The sequence below is a fragment of the Salvelinus fontinalis genome, chromosome 17, assembly GCF_029448725.1.
Source record: "Salvelinus fontinalis isolate EN_2023a chromosome 17, ASM2944872v1, whole genome shotgun sequence".
Classification (NCBI taxonomy): domain Eukaryota; kingdom Metazoa; phylum Chordata; class Actinopteri; order Salmoniformes; family Salmonidae; genus Salvelinus; species Salvelinus fontinalis.
In genome coordinates, this window is record NC_074681.1 from 44,236,951 (window position 1) to 44,252,700 (window position 15,750).

At 41.7% G+C, this 15,750-nt stretch overlaps 1 protein-coding gene across 1 annotated transcript in view; it reads left to right on the top strand.

Moving 5' to 3' along the window:
- Positions 1 to 1,089: 1,089 nt before the first annotated feature.
- The window catches only part of kcnq3 (potassium voltage-gated channel, KQT-like subfamily, member 3), a 110,501-nt gene continuing 95,840 nt past the window's right edge, over positions 1,090 to 15,750 (top strand). Inside the window, exons 1-2 of the mRNA XM_055867570.1 lie at positions 1,090 to 1,462; positions 2,013 to 2,378. Of these exons, the coding sequence (XP_055723545.1) occupies positions 2,074 to 2,378 (305 nt within the window). The 5' untranslated portion in view covers positions 1,090 to 1,462; positions 2,013 to 2,073. The remainder of the gene's footprint in view (positions 1,463 to 2,012; positions 2,379 to 15,750) is intronic.

Here is a 15,750-nt window from a genome sequence, read left to right on the forward strand (position 1 = left end):
CCAGCCTACCATGTTACATGCTGCCAAGACCGGACACGTCGCTTGCGCATTGCAAAATAAAATGTACACATGTTATTCAATCATTGCACCCACACTGCTCACAAGCATCTGTGTGGCCAGGCGCTAAAATAGAAATTGGTTCTATTTGTGACGCTCAACGCGCTGCAAGTTTGGCCTCTCCCATCTCCTCATTGGTTTTTAGGAGCATTTAACCACGTGGGTGATTGAAAGATGAACTTAGGTCCACACTCGTTGGTTGTGGCAATACACCTAAAGTTGGTTGCCAACCACCATATAAAGTCCAAAATAATAATAATAAGCCTTAAAGAAGGAGGAGAGGTGACTAGAAACTAATATTTCAACCTACATGCCCTGATCGTGTCTGGTGTGGGTGGGCAAAATCAACGTGCGCACGTCGGTGCGGTCTGGTCAGCATGTAAGACTATGTGCCCTGCTTAGCTTTAAAAATAAGCTATATTGATCAGCTTCCATAGTCATTTGCATAGACTACCTCTACTAAAATGTCTAATCAAATATAGAATTCCACTTCATTTCAATCACCCAATACATGAATAGGATTCAAAATATCTTCAATGTTTCTATGTGGAATTCTCAACGCAATTTCAATATGTACATAGTTATGATTATGTTGAAATTAGATTGATGTAACAACCTGTTAGTCAGATGTAGTCAATGTATTTAAATGGAACATTTACCCTAATTGCAATTTTTACAATGCTGGTTGAAATGAGAAGGAAACAGTACTTTTTTCAAATCCAATGTATTTTCCACGTTGATTACACCTACAGTGATTGCCTTGAAAACCAATGTATGCCCAGTGGGTGTTGCAAATCTTATTTGCGCCCACTGACGTCCATATATTTTTTGGTATTTCTTCAAGAGCCTATCAAATTCCTAATTACAATTTGCTTTGCTTATCACGAACAATTAACACAATATAAAAGTAATAAATAGGCAGAGCCGAATCTAATTTGATAATCATGTAATGTTTACATAATTGTGTGGACGTGCAAAAGCGTTCGGAGATGCGATGTCAGCAATGCATCGCCTGCTCCAGAAGTCTCCTGTGCTGTAGCCTAGGTTGAAGACGTACATTTTCGACGTAGGTTCTGGCTAGCCTGACGTCTCACACTAAATTCTACCGCTGCTCTGTCGTTCTCTATACTTGAAGAAACTCACGTCCGTGGGCGTGGCGTAGCATTGTAGTCTGGGTAGCCAGGCAACTTGTTCTCGCCACTGTAAGAAAAAGGAATCTTTCCCTGGGATCGTTGGGCTTCAATTTCCGTATCGACTCCTTTCTCCTCCATCACGCAAGACATCTCATCCATACCCCACCTCTCATCACAGCGTTGGTTTTATCGGGAGCGGCAGGTGTAGGCTGGAAGGAGGAAGCCTCGACATAAATCATGCTTTGTCGGGAGCAGTCGGCTTTGGAGCACGGGTAGGCTACGGGTCAACTCCCTGTGGACGTCTCGTCCCTCATGGATAATTTAGCCAGTGTTGCGAGCTCGCCTAGCCTATGTTTTTCCTATCAGTTATTTTCACATTTTAGCGATGGAAATTCAAGGTGTAGTAGGCTATTTACTGTTGACAGTCTGTTAAGGGTTATGAAATTACATGCCATGCAATTGTTGCTCGAATCTTCTTAATGTGGGCGAATGTTTCCATTCATAGCTACATTATTGTTTTATCGCTAGGCATTAATAACCTACGCTGGTACGCTTCCTAGTTGATAGCGTTGTCTGCAAATACAACACCCAATTGAATAAGCTATTGCAAAGAGTATTCACTCATGCATTGTCAAGTGTGCAAAGTAGCTATATAGCCCCCCCCCCCCCCCCCCCCCCCCCCCACACACACACACACATATATATATATACACACACACCCTTTATGTTCTCTCCAGTCAGACTGAGGAGCACCCCCCTTTATGAAGGGGACCAGATCCTTAAATGACCCTCTGCTGAAGTCATCTTGATTTATCCCTTCAGATCATGACATGCGGCTCATACCAGATCTCCATAAGCCCGGCGCCAAGGATCACGAGTGAACATGGGGATCAGGTCCAGAAATGTTGCTAACGGTTCAGAGGAGCAGAGGGACAAAAAGACATCAGCCCTGCCCGTGGACTTGGACCAAGAGGCTGGGGTGGACAAAGATGGAGCTCTCTTGCTGGTGGCTCCGGGTCGGGAAGATTTCAAAAGGAGCACGCAGGGTTTCGGACTGTTGGCCAAGACGCCCCTGGGGTACACGCGACCCGTTAAGCGGAATAACATCAGGAAGCGGAGAATTCAAACCCTTATTTATGATGCCCTGGAGAGACCGAGAGGATGGGCGCTACTGTACCACGCGTTTGTGTGAGTAACCAAAAGATCTATGTGAAGTCTGTTTTTCTCAAGCACAGACGTAACTCGTTCCCTTTTGTTCTACAGTATTTCAATTTGAAACATTTGTTGAGAAAAGTCCGGCAGAAAAGTGGATAGAAAGAAAAAAAGCACACCTTGGAAACTAATCCAATGTCAAGTAAATTTGATTAATTGTAATATCCAAACCGTTTATGTCAAAAGGATTGCCCTAAGATAAAAAATTGAGATAGACAGCATTATATGCTCAGAGCACACATCTCAAGTGCCTCACTTACCAGTCTCGCCCAAGTAATTTGAGTATAAGTAGTCCACCATTTCCAAGACTTAGCGCTCACAATTTAATACCTTTTTTTTTTTTTTAAGCCAGTCCTTTTGTAATTGAGCAAAATGTATGGTCTTGCTTTCATGTGTTTTTCCATGTCACAAATCTCTTCACAGATGAGTAACTGTGTGTATGTAAGTCTGGTAATCCTTTAATTTAGGTGAATTGGAGAAGTGGTAGTTTTTCAGGCAATGACAGACATTTGTTACACCAGAGGACAACAAAATACCACCTAAAGGGGATGGATGCCCCAAAAGCAAATGAATCTCAAATGAAATGATGACCAATAGTCTAGGGCAGGGATAGGCAACTTTGATGGGGTGGGGGCCACAAAGAATTGGAACTCATCATGAGTCTGCGTATCCACATCAGTCCATGCCCCCACCTTGTGAGCAAAACATTTTAGTGGACCCCCTCGTGAAAGCGAAGATACTTAAAAAAAAAAAAACGTTTTAAAGTTCATTTCCTGCATTTCTGCACATTTTGCCATGGGGCATAGTGAACATTTTTCTGTTTTAAAGCAAGTTTGCTGCGATTCTAAACATTTTGCAATGGAGCGGAGAGAAACATGAGCAGTTTTACAGCTAATTTCATGCAATTCTACACATTTTGCACTAAAATGGAGTCAAATGCTTACAGATGCTCAATGGGCTCCACCCTGGTCGGTAATTCGACCATGCTTACTACAATTTTAGATAGCTGGCTGCTAAACATTTAGTTGACATCGGCTAACTGAGTGACTGCTGATGCACAACCACATTTTGGAAATTGCACCTTGTGTATTCTATTATTCTAACTCTCAACGGTAAGTTGAGACCCAGACTGAGTACCCAATTTGTGTGAAATTGGTCCAAAAGGGGGTCCGGGTTCCCCCAGTTGCCCATCCCTGGTCTAGGGAATTGACTCTCATGACCATTCTTGATCTTAGCCTAATGCTGTAGCTCAGTAACGGATTGCACACGTTTGTCTGTCTCACCTGTCTGTCAAATCAAACTTTATTTGTCACCTCTGCCGAATACAACCTTACTGTGAAATGCGTATTTACAAGCCCTTAACCAACAGTGCAGTTCAAGAAGAGTTAAGAAAATATTTACCAAATAAAGTAACACAATAAAATAACAATAACAAGGCTATACACCGAGCCGGTGTGCGGGGGTACAGGTTAGTTTAGGTAATTTGTACATGTATGTAGGGCTGAAGTGGCTATGCATAGATAATAAACAGCGAGTAGCAGCAGTATAAAAAAACAAATGGGAGGGGGGGGGGGGTGTCAATGTAAATAGTCCAGGTGGCCATTCGATTAATTGTTCAGCAGTCTTATGGCTTGGGGGTAGAAGCTGTTAAGGAGCCTTTTGGTCCTAGACTTGGCGCTCTGGTACCGCTTGCCGTGCGGTAGCAGAGAAAACAATCTATGACTTGGGTGAATGGAGTCTTTGCCAATTTTTGGGGGCTTTCCTCTGACACCACCTTTTATAGAGGTCCTGGATGCCAGGAAGCTTGGCCCCAGTGATGTACTGGGCCGAACGCACTACCCTCTGTAGCGCCTTACGGTCAGATGCTGAGCAGTTACCATACTTGGCATTGAGGATCAGCGTAGCAGACGTGTTGTTGCCTACCCTTACCACCTGGGGGTGGCCCGTCAGAAAGTCCAGGATCCAGTTGCAGAGGGAGGTGTTTAGTCCCAGGGTCCTTAGCTTATTGATGAGCTTTGAGGGCACTATGGTGTTGAATGCTGAGCTGTAGTCAATGAACAGCATTCTCACATAGGTGTTCCTTTTGTCCAGGTGGGAAAGGGCAGTGTGGAGTGCGATTGAGATTGCGTGATCTGTTGGGGTGGTGTGCAAATTGGAGTGGGTCTAGGGTATCTGAGAGGATCTTATTGATGTGAGCCTTGACCAGCTGATCAAAGCACTTCATGGCTACCGACGTGAGTGCTACGGGGCGGTAATCATTTAGGCAGGTTATCTTCGCTTCCTTGGGCACAGGGACTATGGTGTTCTGCTTGAAACATATAGGTATTACAGACTCAGTCAGGGAGAGGTTGAAAATGTCAGTAAAGACACTTGCCAGTTGGTCCGCGCATGCTTTGAGTACACGACCTGGTAATCCATCTGGCCCTGCGGCTTTGTGAATGTTGACCTGTGTAAAGGTCTTGCTCACATCGTCTACTGAGAGTGTTATCATACAGTCGTCCAGAACAGCTGGTGCTCTCATGCATGCTTCAGTGTTGCTTGCCTCGAAGCGAGCATAAAAGGCATTTAGTTCATCTGGTTGGCTCGCGTCACTGGGCAGCTCACGGCTGGGTTTCCCTTTGTAGTCCGTAATAGTTTTCAAGCTCTGCCACATTCGACGAGCGTCAGACAGTTTAGTAGGATCCAATCTTAATCCTGTATTGACGCTTTGCTTGTTTGATGGTTCGTCTGAGGACACAGCAGGATTTTTTTATAAGCGTCCGGATTAGTATCCCGCTCCTTGAAAGCGGCAGCTCTAGCCTTTAGCTCAGTGCAGATGTTTCCTGAAATCCATGGCTTCTGGTTGGGATATGTACGTAAGGTCACTGTGGGTGCGATTTCGTCTATGCACTTATTGATGAAGCCGATGACTGAGATGACTGAGGTACTCCTCAATGCCATCGGAAGAATCCCGGAACATATTCCAGTCTATGCTAGCAAAACAGTCCTGTAGCTGAGCATCTGCTTCATCTGACCACTTTATTGATCTAGTCACTGGTGCTTCCTGCTTAAATTTTTGCTTGTAATCTGGAATCAGGAGGATAGAATTATGGTCAGATTTGCCAAATGGAGGGCGAGGGAGATCATTTGCAGTGCTTGACTTGGGCAGGAGCTCACCGGAGCGGAGTACCAGCACTTCAAATGTTCTACTGCTTGTGCTCCTGTTCCTCTTATAGAATATTAGCTCAAAAGTATTGTGGAGCTCCTGCACCTCAGTATAAACAGTACCTGCACCTATTCCAGTAAAAGTCAAGCACTGCTCGTTTGTGCCTAGGTGAGAACTATATGTGTGGTCCATTGCAGGGTCACATTTATATATGTGTGTTAGGCTCAGGACTGCATCTGTTAGGGTCCTATGTGGTAGCATCAGGAGTGTGTGCGTGTGTGTGGTAGGGTCAAGAGGAATTTGTGTGTGCGCTCCATGGTCCGTTTAGCGTGTGTTTGTGGTCATTGGCTGAAGTCTTTGCACTTCGCAATTGTGGTAGGAGTGTGTATGTGTGTGTTCGCGCACGTGTGTTTTTAAAATTTGATTAAACTTTTATTTTAACAGGAGTCAATGCTGAGACTGGACAGGCATGTGACCTTTTTTGACTGTTCAAGTACTCGCCTGATTTTTTTTTTCTGAGTACCCTTATTTTTTAGAACAAAGGCGGCACTGAAAAAAAATATGTGCGCATTTATCTATATGCTAAAAGTGAGAAACAATGGCTAATTTATCACAACCTTTACAGATGACGAATCCTAATTGCTAAATTGGACATACCTACTCATTTAAGGGTTTTTCTTTATTTTTACTATTTTCTACGTTGTTGAATAAAACTATGAAATAACACATGGAATCATGTAGTAACCAAAAAAGTATTAAACCAATCAAAATATATTTGAGTTTCTTCAATTTGGTTGAGGTCGGGTGAATGTGGAGGCCATGTCATCTGATGCAGCACTCCATCACTTTCCTTCTTGGACAAATAGCACTTACACAGCCTGGATGTGTGTTGGGTCATTGTCCTGTTGAAAAACAAATGATAGTCACACTAAGCGCAAACCAGATGGGATGGCATATCGCTGCAGAATGCTGTGGTAGCCATGCTGGTTAAGTGTGCCTTGACCTAAATAAATCACAGACTGTCACCAGCAAAGCACCATCACACCTCCTCCTCCATGCTTCACAGTGGGAACCACATATGCGGAGATCATCTGTTCACCTACTCTGCGTCTCACAAAGACACTGCGGTTGGAACCAAAAATCTCAAATTTGGACTCATCAGACCAAATGACAGATTTCCATCGGTCGAATGTCCATTGCTCGTGTTTCTAGGCCCAAGCAAGTTTCTTCTTCTGATTGGTGTCCTTTAGTAGTGGATTCTTTGCAGCAATTCGACCATGAAGTGGTGTAAACCTTGCCGCCATTGGACTCTGGAGCAGTGGAAACCCATTCTCTGGAGTGATGAATCACGCTTCACCATCTGGCAGTCCGACTGACGAATCTGGGTTTGGCGGATGCCAGAACGCTTTGGGCAGGTGTGGTGATTGCTTGATGAAGCCTATGGCTGTGCAATGGCATAGACTTGTTTTGTTAGTTTAGCAGACAAGACGATCTTATTTCCCGAGCCCTTACCACAGTGAACACCTATTTTATAGTATAAAACATGATGTAATATAACAGAATAAAATAGAACAAAGTACTGTGGCTGGAACAGTTGTTTTCAGTAATTATTTGAAACGGGGCTCAATTTGGCAAGTTGAAAGACACCATTTTGTAGGGTTACAAACCAAAATCTGTCTTCTTTTCGATATACAGATGTTCGATTGAGTTTATTATGCTTGTTCCTCGGAATTTTCTACATGGATGAACAATTCTACATTGAACTCTGCATGGGATGAATTATGGCCAGGACATCTGTCTGGTGAGTAGGCCTAGGTTTAATGACTCTGATGAAAATACGCACTTTGTCTTTATCAAACTAATGTTTTTGCATATTTTCAGTGTCGAACTGTCTATTTTTAGAGGGCTAATAGAATTGGTTAGCCTAGGCTAAGTGCCACCAGCAGTTCGCAAAGTCGGGTTGTCACTAACGTTAGTTACCACCACCACAAAGTCATAAACCATGCTTGCTTCTACAATTTTGCTTCTTAAAATCAGATTTGAAACCTTACTCTTAACCCTAGCCACACTGTTAACCTTTTGCCTTACCCTATCCCATCAGTTAGATACCTTTTTCTAAGCATCCATTTCTTTAGGCGCACACAGCGCGCACGTGCGTGTGGAGCGAGCAGACAGACAGACAGAACGCAATTGAGTGAGTGAGACGGGGAAAGGGAATTTAGGGAGCAGAACTGTGTGATGCTTGGTTTATTTTTTTTGTGCCCTGTAAAGCGCTACAGAGGGTAGTGCGTACGGCCCAGTATGTCACTGGCGCCAAGCTCCCTGCCATCCAGGAGGGTGTCAGAGGAAGGCCCTAAAAATGGTCAGATTCCAGCCACCCAAGTCATAGTGTGTGTCTCTCTGCTTCTGTTAATATCTGCATTGACCCTTTTTGCATCAACTCTTTTGACTGATCGCCAACACTGCTGCTACTGTTTTATTATCTATTCTGTTTTCTAGTCACTTTACCCCTACTAGCTATATGTACATACCTACCTTAATAAACTCACAGCACTGCATATCGGCTCAGTACTGGTACCTCGTGTATATAGCAAAGTTATCGTTCTCTACTCATTGTGTATTTATTCCTCGTTAATATTTTTCTATTATTTTTCTATTTTTCTCTCGGCGTTGTTGGGGAGGGCCCGTGAAGTAAGCATTTCTCTGTTGCTTAAGAAGCATGTGACAAACACAATTGTATTTGATTTGAAACCCACTCTTGCTCCACAGACTCGTGTTACGAGAGATAAGAGGTGCATACACTTAAACGAGAGGGTTAGAGGAACAGGATGGACAAATACAGATAGATGGTGTGTGTGAGAGAGAGAGGAAGGGAGAGACGTTGTGCATCAGCAGTTCTATCCTGGATCAGTATAGTGATCCTTGGCATGCAGACAAACTGGTGCACTCATTGGCGGACAGCTCCCAATGCCTATGCTCTCAGAGTAGAGATGACTGTATAATGCCTTGCTAATATGGAAGTATTTCCTTTTACTGGAAAAGGAAAGACTGCAATTACCAAGCAGTGCATTTCCTTACTTGGTTTTCATCATGGCATATAACAGATGTTTATTTTTTTTTTTTAAAGGGGGATGCTGGACGCATACTGGTCCCAAAAATTATTCAGACTCAAAACTATTATTATTTTTTACAGCAGTGAGAGTGCGCAGGTGCACAGAGCTCAAAAAGTGTGCGCTAGAGCAAGTTAAAGTAAACGTTTGAGCGACATGCTTTCTTCACATGGAATTACCTATACCAGTGGAGGCTGGTGACTTGAAAAATATAGGAGGGTGGGAGACCCACGGTAAAGGACGCAGCTGTCAAAGCGTGTTAAAAAAAACCCAAAGACAAGTCATTTTTAACCAAAACATTTGAATATAAAGACATTTATAGTGACATATTATGGGGAATGGGAATGAGAGGGCTACTTAGTGCTGGGAAGGGATCACCGCAGTGATGGTTTGAGGCATGAGTTGAGGTGTTCAGAGGCTTGACTTCAGTGCAGGACAGAGGGGTGTACTATAAAGCAGGATCAAGGAATTAGCAAGCTAACTTGCCTAAATATTAGGGATGTGCATCTTTCCCTTTCAAGGCGATTCAATACGTACAGTGCATTCGGCAAATATTCAAACCCCTTTTCCCAAATTTTTTTACATTACAGAGTTATTTTAAAATGGATTAAAATCGTTTTTTTCCCCTAATCAATCTACACACACTACCCCAAAAATGACAAAGCGACAGAGCCAAAAAGTAACAATAAATATAGTATGTAAAAGAGGAAAAAAGAAACAAAAAAGAAGTGAGTCTCCTCCAACAGGAAACTGTTGAGCATGAAAAACCCAGCAGCGTTTCAGTTCTTGACACAAACCATTGTACCTGGCACCCACAATCATACCCAGTTCTAAGGCACTTAAATATTTGGTCTTGCTCATTTTAACCATCTGAATGGCACATACAATTGTCTCAAGGAAATTCAAAAATATTTTTTTTGAAATATGTAACTTTCACACATTAACAAGTCCAATACAGCAAATGAAAGAAACATCTTGTTAATCTACCCATCGTGTCGATTAAAAAAAATAAAATATGTTTTACAGCGAAAAAACAACATATGATTATGTTAGATCACCGCCAAGTGCAAGAAACACACAGCCATTTTCCCAGCCAAAGATAGGAGTCGCAGAAATAGAGATAAAATTAATCACTAACCTTTGATGATCTTCATCAGATGACATTCATAGGACATCATGTTACACAATACATGTATGTTTGTTCGATAATGTGCATATTTATATTAAAAAAAACTCGGTTTACATTGGCGCCATGTTCAGAAATGTTTCCAAAATATCCGGAGAAATTGCAGAGAGCCACATCAAATAACCGGAATACTCATCATCAAACTTTGATGAAAGATACATGTTTTACATAGAATTAAAGATACACTTGTTCTTAATGCAACCGCTGTGTCAGATTTAAAAAAAACTTTACGGAAAAAGCACACCATGCAATAATTTGAGGCTGCGCTCAGATTAAACAACATTTCTCCGCCATATTGTGCAGTCAACAGAAGTCAGAAATAACATTATAAACATTCACTTACCTTTGATGATCATCAGAATGCACTCCCAGGAATCCCAGTTCCACAATAAATGTTTTGTTCGATAATGTCCATCATTTATGTCCAAATTCTTCCTTTTTGTTCTAGCGTTCAGTACACTTTCCAAACTCACGACGCGCGGGCAAGTCCAGCGAAAGTACGGACGAAAAGTTTAAGTTATTTTACAGTCCATAAAAACATGACAAACGAAGTATTGAATCAATCTTTAGCATGTTTTTAACGTAATCTTCAATAATCTTCCAACCGGAGAATTCCTTTGTCTTCAGAAGTGCGATGGAACAGAGCTCGCTCTCACATGAATGCGCATGTTCAGGTCATGGTCGACCTTACTCAATCCCCTCTCATTCGGCCCCACTTCACAGTAGAAGCCTCAAACAAGTTTATGAAGACTGTTGACATGTAGTGGAAGCCTTAGGAAGTGCAACATGACCAATATCCCACTGTATCTTCAATAGGGAATGAGTTGAAAAACGACCAACCTCAGAATTCCCACTTCCTGGTTGGATTTGTTATCAGGTTTTTTCCTGCCAAATGAGTTCTGTTATACTCACAGACATCATTCAAACAGTTTTAGAAACTTCAGAGTTTTTTTATCCAAATCTACTAATACTATGCATATATTAGCAACTGGGACTGAGTATCAGGCTGTTTACTCTGGGCACCTCTGGGCACCTCATTCATCCAAGCTACTCAATACTGCCCCCAGCCATAAGAAGTTAAACTCCTGTTTGTAACGAGAAGCAATGTGCTTAATATTAGGAAACTTAAGAAATACATATAGTAGGCCTAGCCTATAGAAAGCTGATGCGATTCTGCTCTTTTTAATAGACGCCATCCAAACACTGTTTTCTCACGCAATTACATAGCCTTCAGAAATGTTGTGCAACATGAGCTCATGGGCTCTCATGAAGTGTTTGATTCGATTGTTGAGTACATTTGCATTGATGTCAGTGATTAGAGGGACAATAGAGTGCTGCGTACCAGGCAGTTAGCAAGTTGGGTAGGCTGCTAATGACCAGCAGCAGTATCAGAGCTTGGAGAATCCTATTTACGGTGTCTAAACGGTCACGTGGAATTTGACTGCCGTCATGACTCGTGACCGCCGTTGTGGCGGTAATGCAGTCACCGTAACAGCCCTAGATGGACTTAATTTCATATTTAGAACAAACACACTCTCACCAGATCAGTCACACACACACACCACATCCCCCAACCCATCTCCTGCCACACACATCTCTAGCTTGAGGCCTTCCTCTGGTCTCGCCATTTCTAAGTGTATTTAAAATAAAATAAAAATGTCACCTTTTTTTATTTAACCAGGTAAGCTAGTTGAGAATAAGTTCTCATTTACAACTGCGACCTGGCCAAGATAAAGCAAAGCAGTGCAACACAAACAACAACACAGAGTTACACATGGAATAAACAAACATACAGTCAATAATACAATAGAAAAAGTCTATGTACAGTGTGTGCAAATGAGGTATTATAACGGAGGTGAGGCAATAAATAGGCCATAGTGGCAAAATAATTACAATATAGCAATTAAACACGGGAGTGATAGATGTGCAGAAGTTGAGTGTACAAGTAGAGCTACTGGGGTGCAAAGGAGCAAAATAAATAAAATGGATAACAGTATGGGGATGAGGTAGTTGGATGGGCTAATTACAGGTGGGCTATGTATGGGTGCAGTTTGGTATTCTCCTTCCTCCTCCGATCTTGTCTCCCGCAGCCCTCTTAAAGGAGACAGATCAATATAGTAGCAGGCTTGAGGGGGAAGCACCCTGAGGAGGATTCTCTTACACCCAGAGAGAGGAAAAGGAGATCTGGCCAGTGTAAGTGGAAACCTCTCTCCATGGCCTTGGGCACAGCAACACATTCAAAACTGATAGGTCAGTGGCTGTGCTCCACTAATGTAACTCATATTGTCAGGGTCGTGGAGGATGTAGACACAAAGGAGAATTGGGTGACACTTGACATAACGTCTGGCAGATGCTTTGTTAGCATATTACGAGCATGACTCATAACTAAATTCCCGAAATCTTGTAGTATCCCTTTAAACTGACTCTGTGCTACAGTGTTTCCCCTATATTCATTTAGCAGAAAGAGCTAGAGATTGACAGCGAAAGAGAGCGAGACAGAGAGAGCAGTTCCGTTATGCATCAGCAGTTTTGTCTTGCATATGTAGGGATCTTTGTCCCATCCTCTTGGCACTCTGACTATACTTTTTCTGTTGGCAGACACAAGTATCCACCATACCCTTCCATGGTTTTATAATTGGGCTGGAGCAATGAATTGCTTCACCAAGCCATTACTTATGTCAACACTTCAATTTAATCACAGAGGGATTTCCGTGGTCGTAAAATGTTATGAGAATTTGGTTATCAATGTTCATAAACTTCAATTATTCTACTTCGTCTGCAACCCAGAGTTTGTAAGGTTCTGGTTGAAATGAAACGGACCGATTTCCCAGCTTACAATAGTCAAAACGTTTACTCACGAGAGCACTCTGAAGTCCATTATACAAAGACATCCATTTTATACCTTGCTCCTTACTTACGCACATACTTTCACACAAACAGTAGACATCCTACGCACATACATACACACGAACAGTAGGTGAGTTGTATCCTTCTCCAGAGTTCTCACCCCTGTGTATCACTACCCAGCCGACAGTTCCGCTCCACCGAGATTAGAGAAACCTTGAGAAGTACTCCCTGTCCTATCATACATTTCTCAGAGTTGTAGCCGGGTCGAGTCAAACACAGTTTAATTGTTCTCGGTATTTTCTTAGGCACACACATACATGTTCAAGTCTTAAGCTATGCCATGCTCAGACAGTCAGTCTTTTTCCACTACACAGATACATTGTTTAATCTGCAACATGTTTCATAATTTTCTGCAAGCCTAACAGTTTATCCCCTCCACGGGTGGAGACAATGTCCTGTAAGGAACACAGTAGTACAACTCGTCTGTCGATAGCTCCTCTTATCATTTGTTTCCCACTTGCAACCTGCTTACAGACTAAAAAGGTCCTTGTTCTAATTCTGACTAAAACTGCACACATCATCAGATTATAGTTTTATGATTCTAAGAAATTTCATACAATTCTATGTTTTCAGAGTGGAATATGTTTAGTCATTATCTTGACATTACCTTAAACAAATAAATCATATGAATTTTGCTGCTTCTCTGTATGATTAGATAACACTTGACTTGACTCCTCCTATATAAAAAGGCGACATAAAGCTGTCATAAAGGCGTATAAACGTTCATGAATTATCATGATATGGCTGGTGTTGGAAAGTTTTCATTTCATAAACGATTGGCAAAACAGGACAATTTCTAGTATGCTTTGGAGATGGCACATTGACTGTACCGGTACCCCCTGTAAATAGCCTTGATACTGTTATTTATTTACTGCTGCTCTTTAATTAGTTGTAAAAAAAAATATATATTGTTTCTGGCCATTTTGAGCCTGTAATCGAACCCACAAATGCTGATGCACCAGATACTCAACTAGTCTAAAGAAGGACAGTTGTATTGCTTCTTTAATCAGAACAGTTTTCAGCTGTGCTAACATAATTGCAGAAGGGTTTTCTAATGATCAATTAGCCTTTTTAAAATGATAAACTTGGATTAGCTAACACAACGTGCCATTGGAACACAGGAGGGATGGTTGCTGATAATGGGCCTATGTATGCCTATGTAGATACTCCATAAAAAATCTGCCGTTTCCTGCTACAATAGTCATTTACAACATTAACAATATCTGCACTGTATTTCTGATCAATTTGATGTTATTTTAATAGACAAAAAAATTGCTTTTCTTTAAAAAACAAGGACATTTAAGTCACCCCGAACTTTTGAACATTAGTGTATATACGGTTTCTGGTTTGGGTAGGTTTCAATATTCACATTGGGAACATTATCCCCTATAGACTTCCTGATGAACTCAGTCACCGTGCCCGTGTATACGTCAATGTTATTCTCAGAGGCTACCCGGAGCATTTCCCAGTCCGCGTAATCAAAACAGTCTTGAAGCATGGATTCCGATTGGCCAGCGTTGAATAGACCTTAGCACGGGTACGTCCTGTTTGAGTTTCTGCTTATAGGAAGGGAGGAGCAAAATGGAGTTGTGATCTGATTTGCCGAAGGGAGGGTGGGAGGGAGGGCACCTTGTAGGCATCCCGGAAGGGGTAGGAGCAGTGGTCGAGTGTATTTCCAGTGAGAGTACTTCAGTTAATGTGTTGATAAAACGCTACCGAAGTTCTTTCTCAAATTTGCTTTGTTAAAATCCCCAGCTACAATAAATGTGGTTTCTAGTTTGCACAAAGTCCAGTGTAGTTCCTTGAGGGCAGTCGTGGTATCTGCTTGAGTGGGAATATACACGGCTGTGACTATAACCGAAGATAATTCTCTTGGGAGGTAATACAGTCGGCAATTGATTGTGAGGTATTCTAGGTTGGGTGAACAAAAGGTCTTGAGTTTCTGTACATTATCACAATCACACCATGAATAATTAATCATGAAACATACACCACCACCGTATGAGTTGGGATTATGCCGGTTCATTGTTTAGCTACCTAGCTAAGCTACATGTGTAAACAATAGACTCCACTTCGCCTGGAGGTCAAATTAGCCAGGTGTGTCTGGGGGTGTTTGTCTAGACAATGTGTCTAGACAATAATGTCTAGATAATAGTGGCCCATCCACTTAGCTAGATGTGGCTGGGGGATGGTTTTAGCATTTCCTTCAGATGATCCATCAATTTATATGAGTGTGTCGGATAAGTGTCATCTAATAATGATAAAATATTTGTATCAAGACACTTTCTGTTTTTGATATTGCTACTATGAAAGTAACCATTTCACTGTATCATTTACACCTTCTGTATCATGCGCATGTGACAAATAAAGAGATTTTATTTGACATGGCGTTTTTACCATATGGCCTCACGTGAATCCTTAACCTGTCTAGGATGAGGGTGCCGCTAGCGGCACTCCCCCCCCACCCCCACTGAAAAGGCAGAGCCGCGAAATTCAATTTTTTTTATTTTTTTTTAAATATTTAACTTTCACACATTAAAGTCCAATACAGCTAATGAAAGACACAGATCTTGTGAATCCAGCCAACATGTCCGATTTTTAAAATGTTTTACAGGGAAGACACAATATGTAAAGATGTAAATCTATTAGCTAAAAACACATTAGCATAATCCACCATCTTTTATTTGTCCACCAACAACAGTAGCTATCACTAATTCGGCTAAACTAAGATATTTATAGCCCCTAACCAAGAAAAAAACTCATCAGATGACAGTCTGATAACATATTTATGGTATGGGATAGGTTTTGTTAGAAAAATGTGCATATTTCAGGTAGATGGCATAGGTTACAATTGCACCCACCGTCACAAATGGACTAGAATAACTACATAGAGCAACGTGTTTACCTACTTACTAATCATCAAACATTTCGTAAAAATACACAGCATACACTAATCGAAAGACACAGATCCTGTGAATACTGTGAAAAACAGTGGGGCTA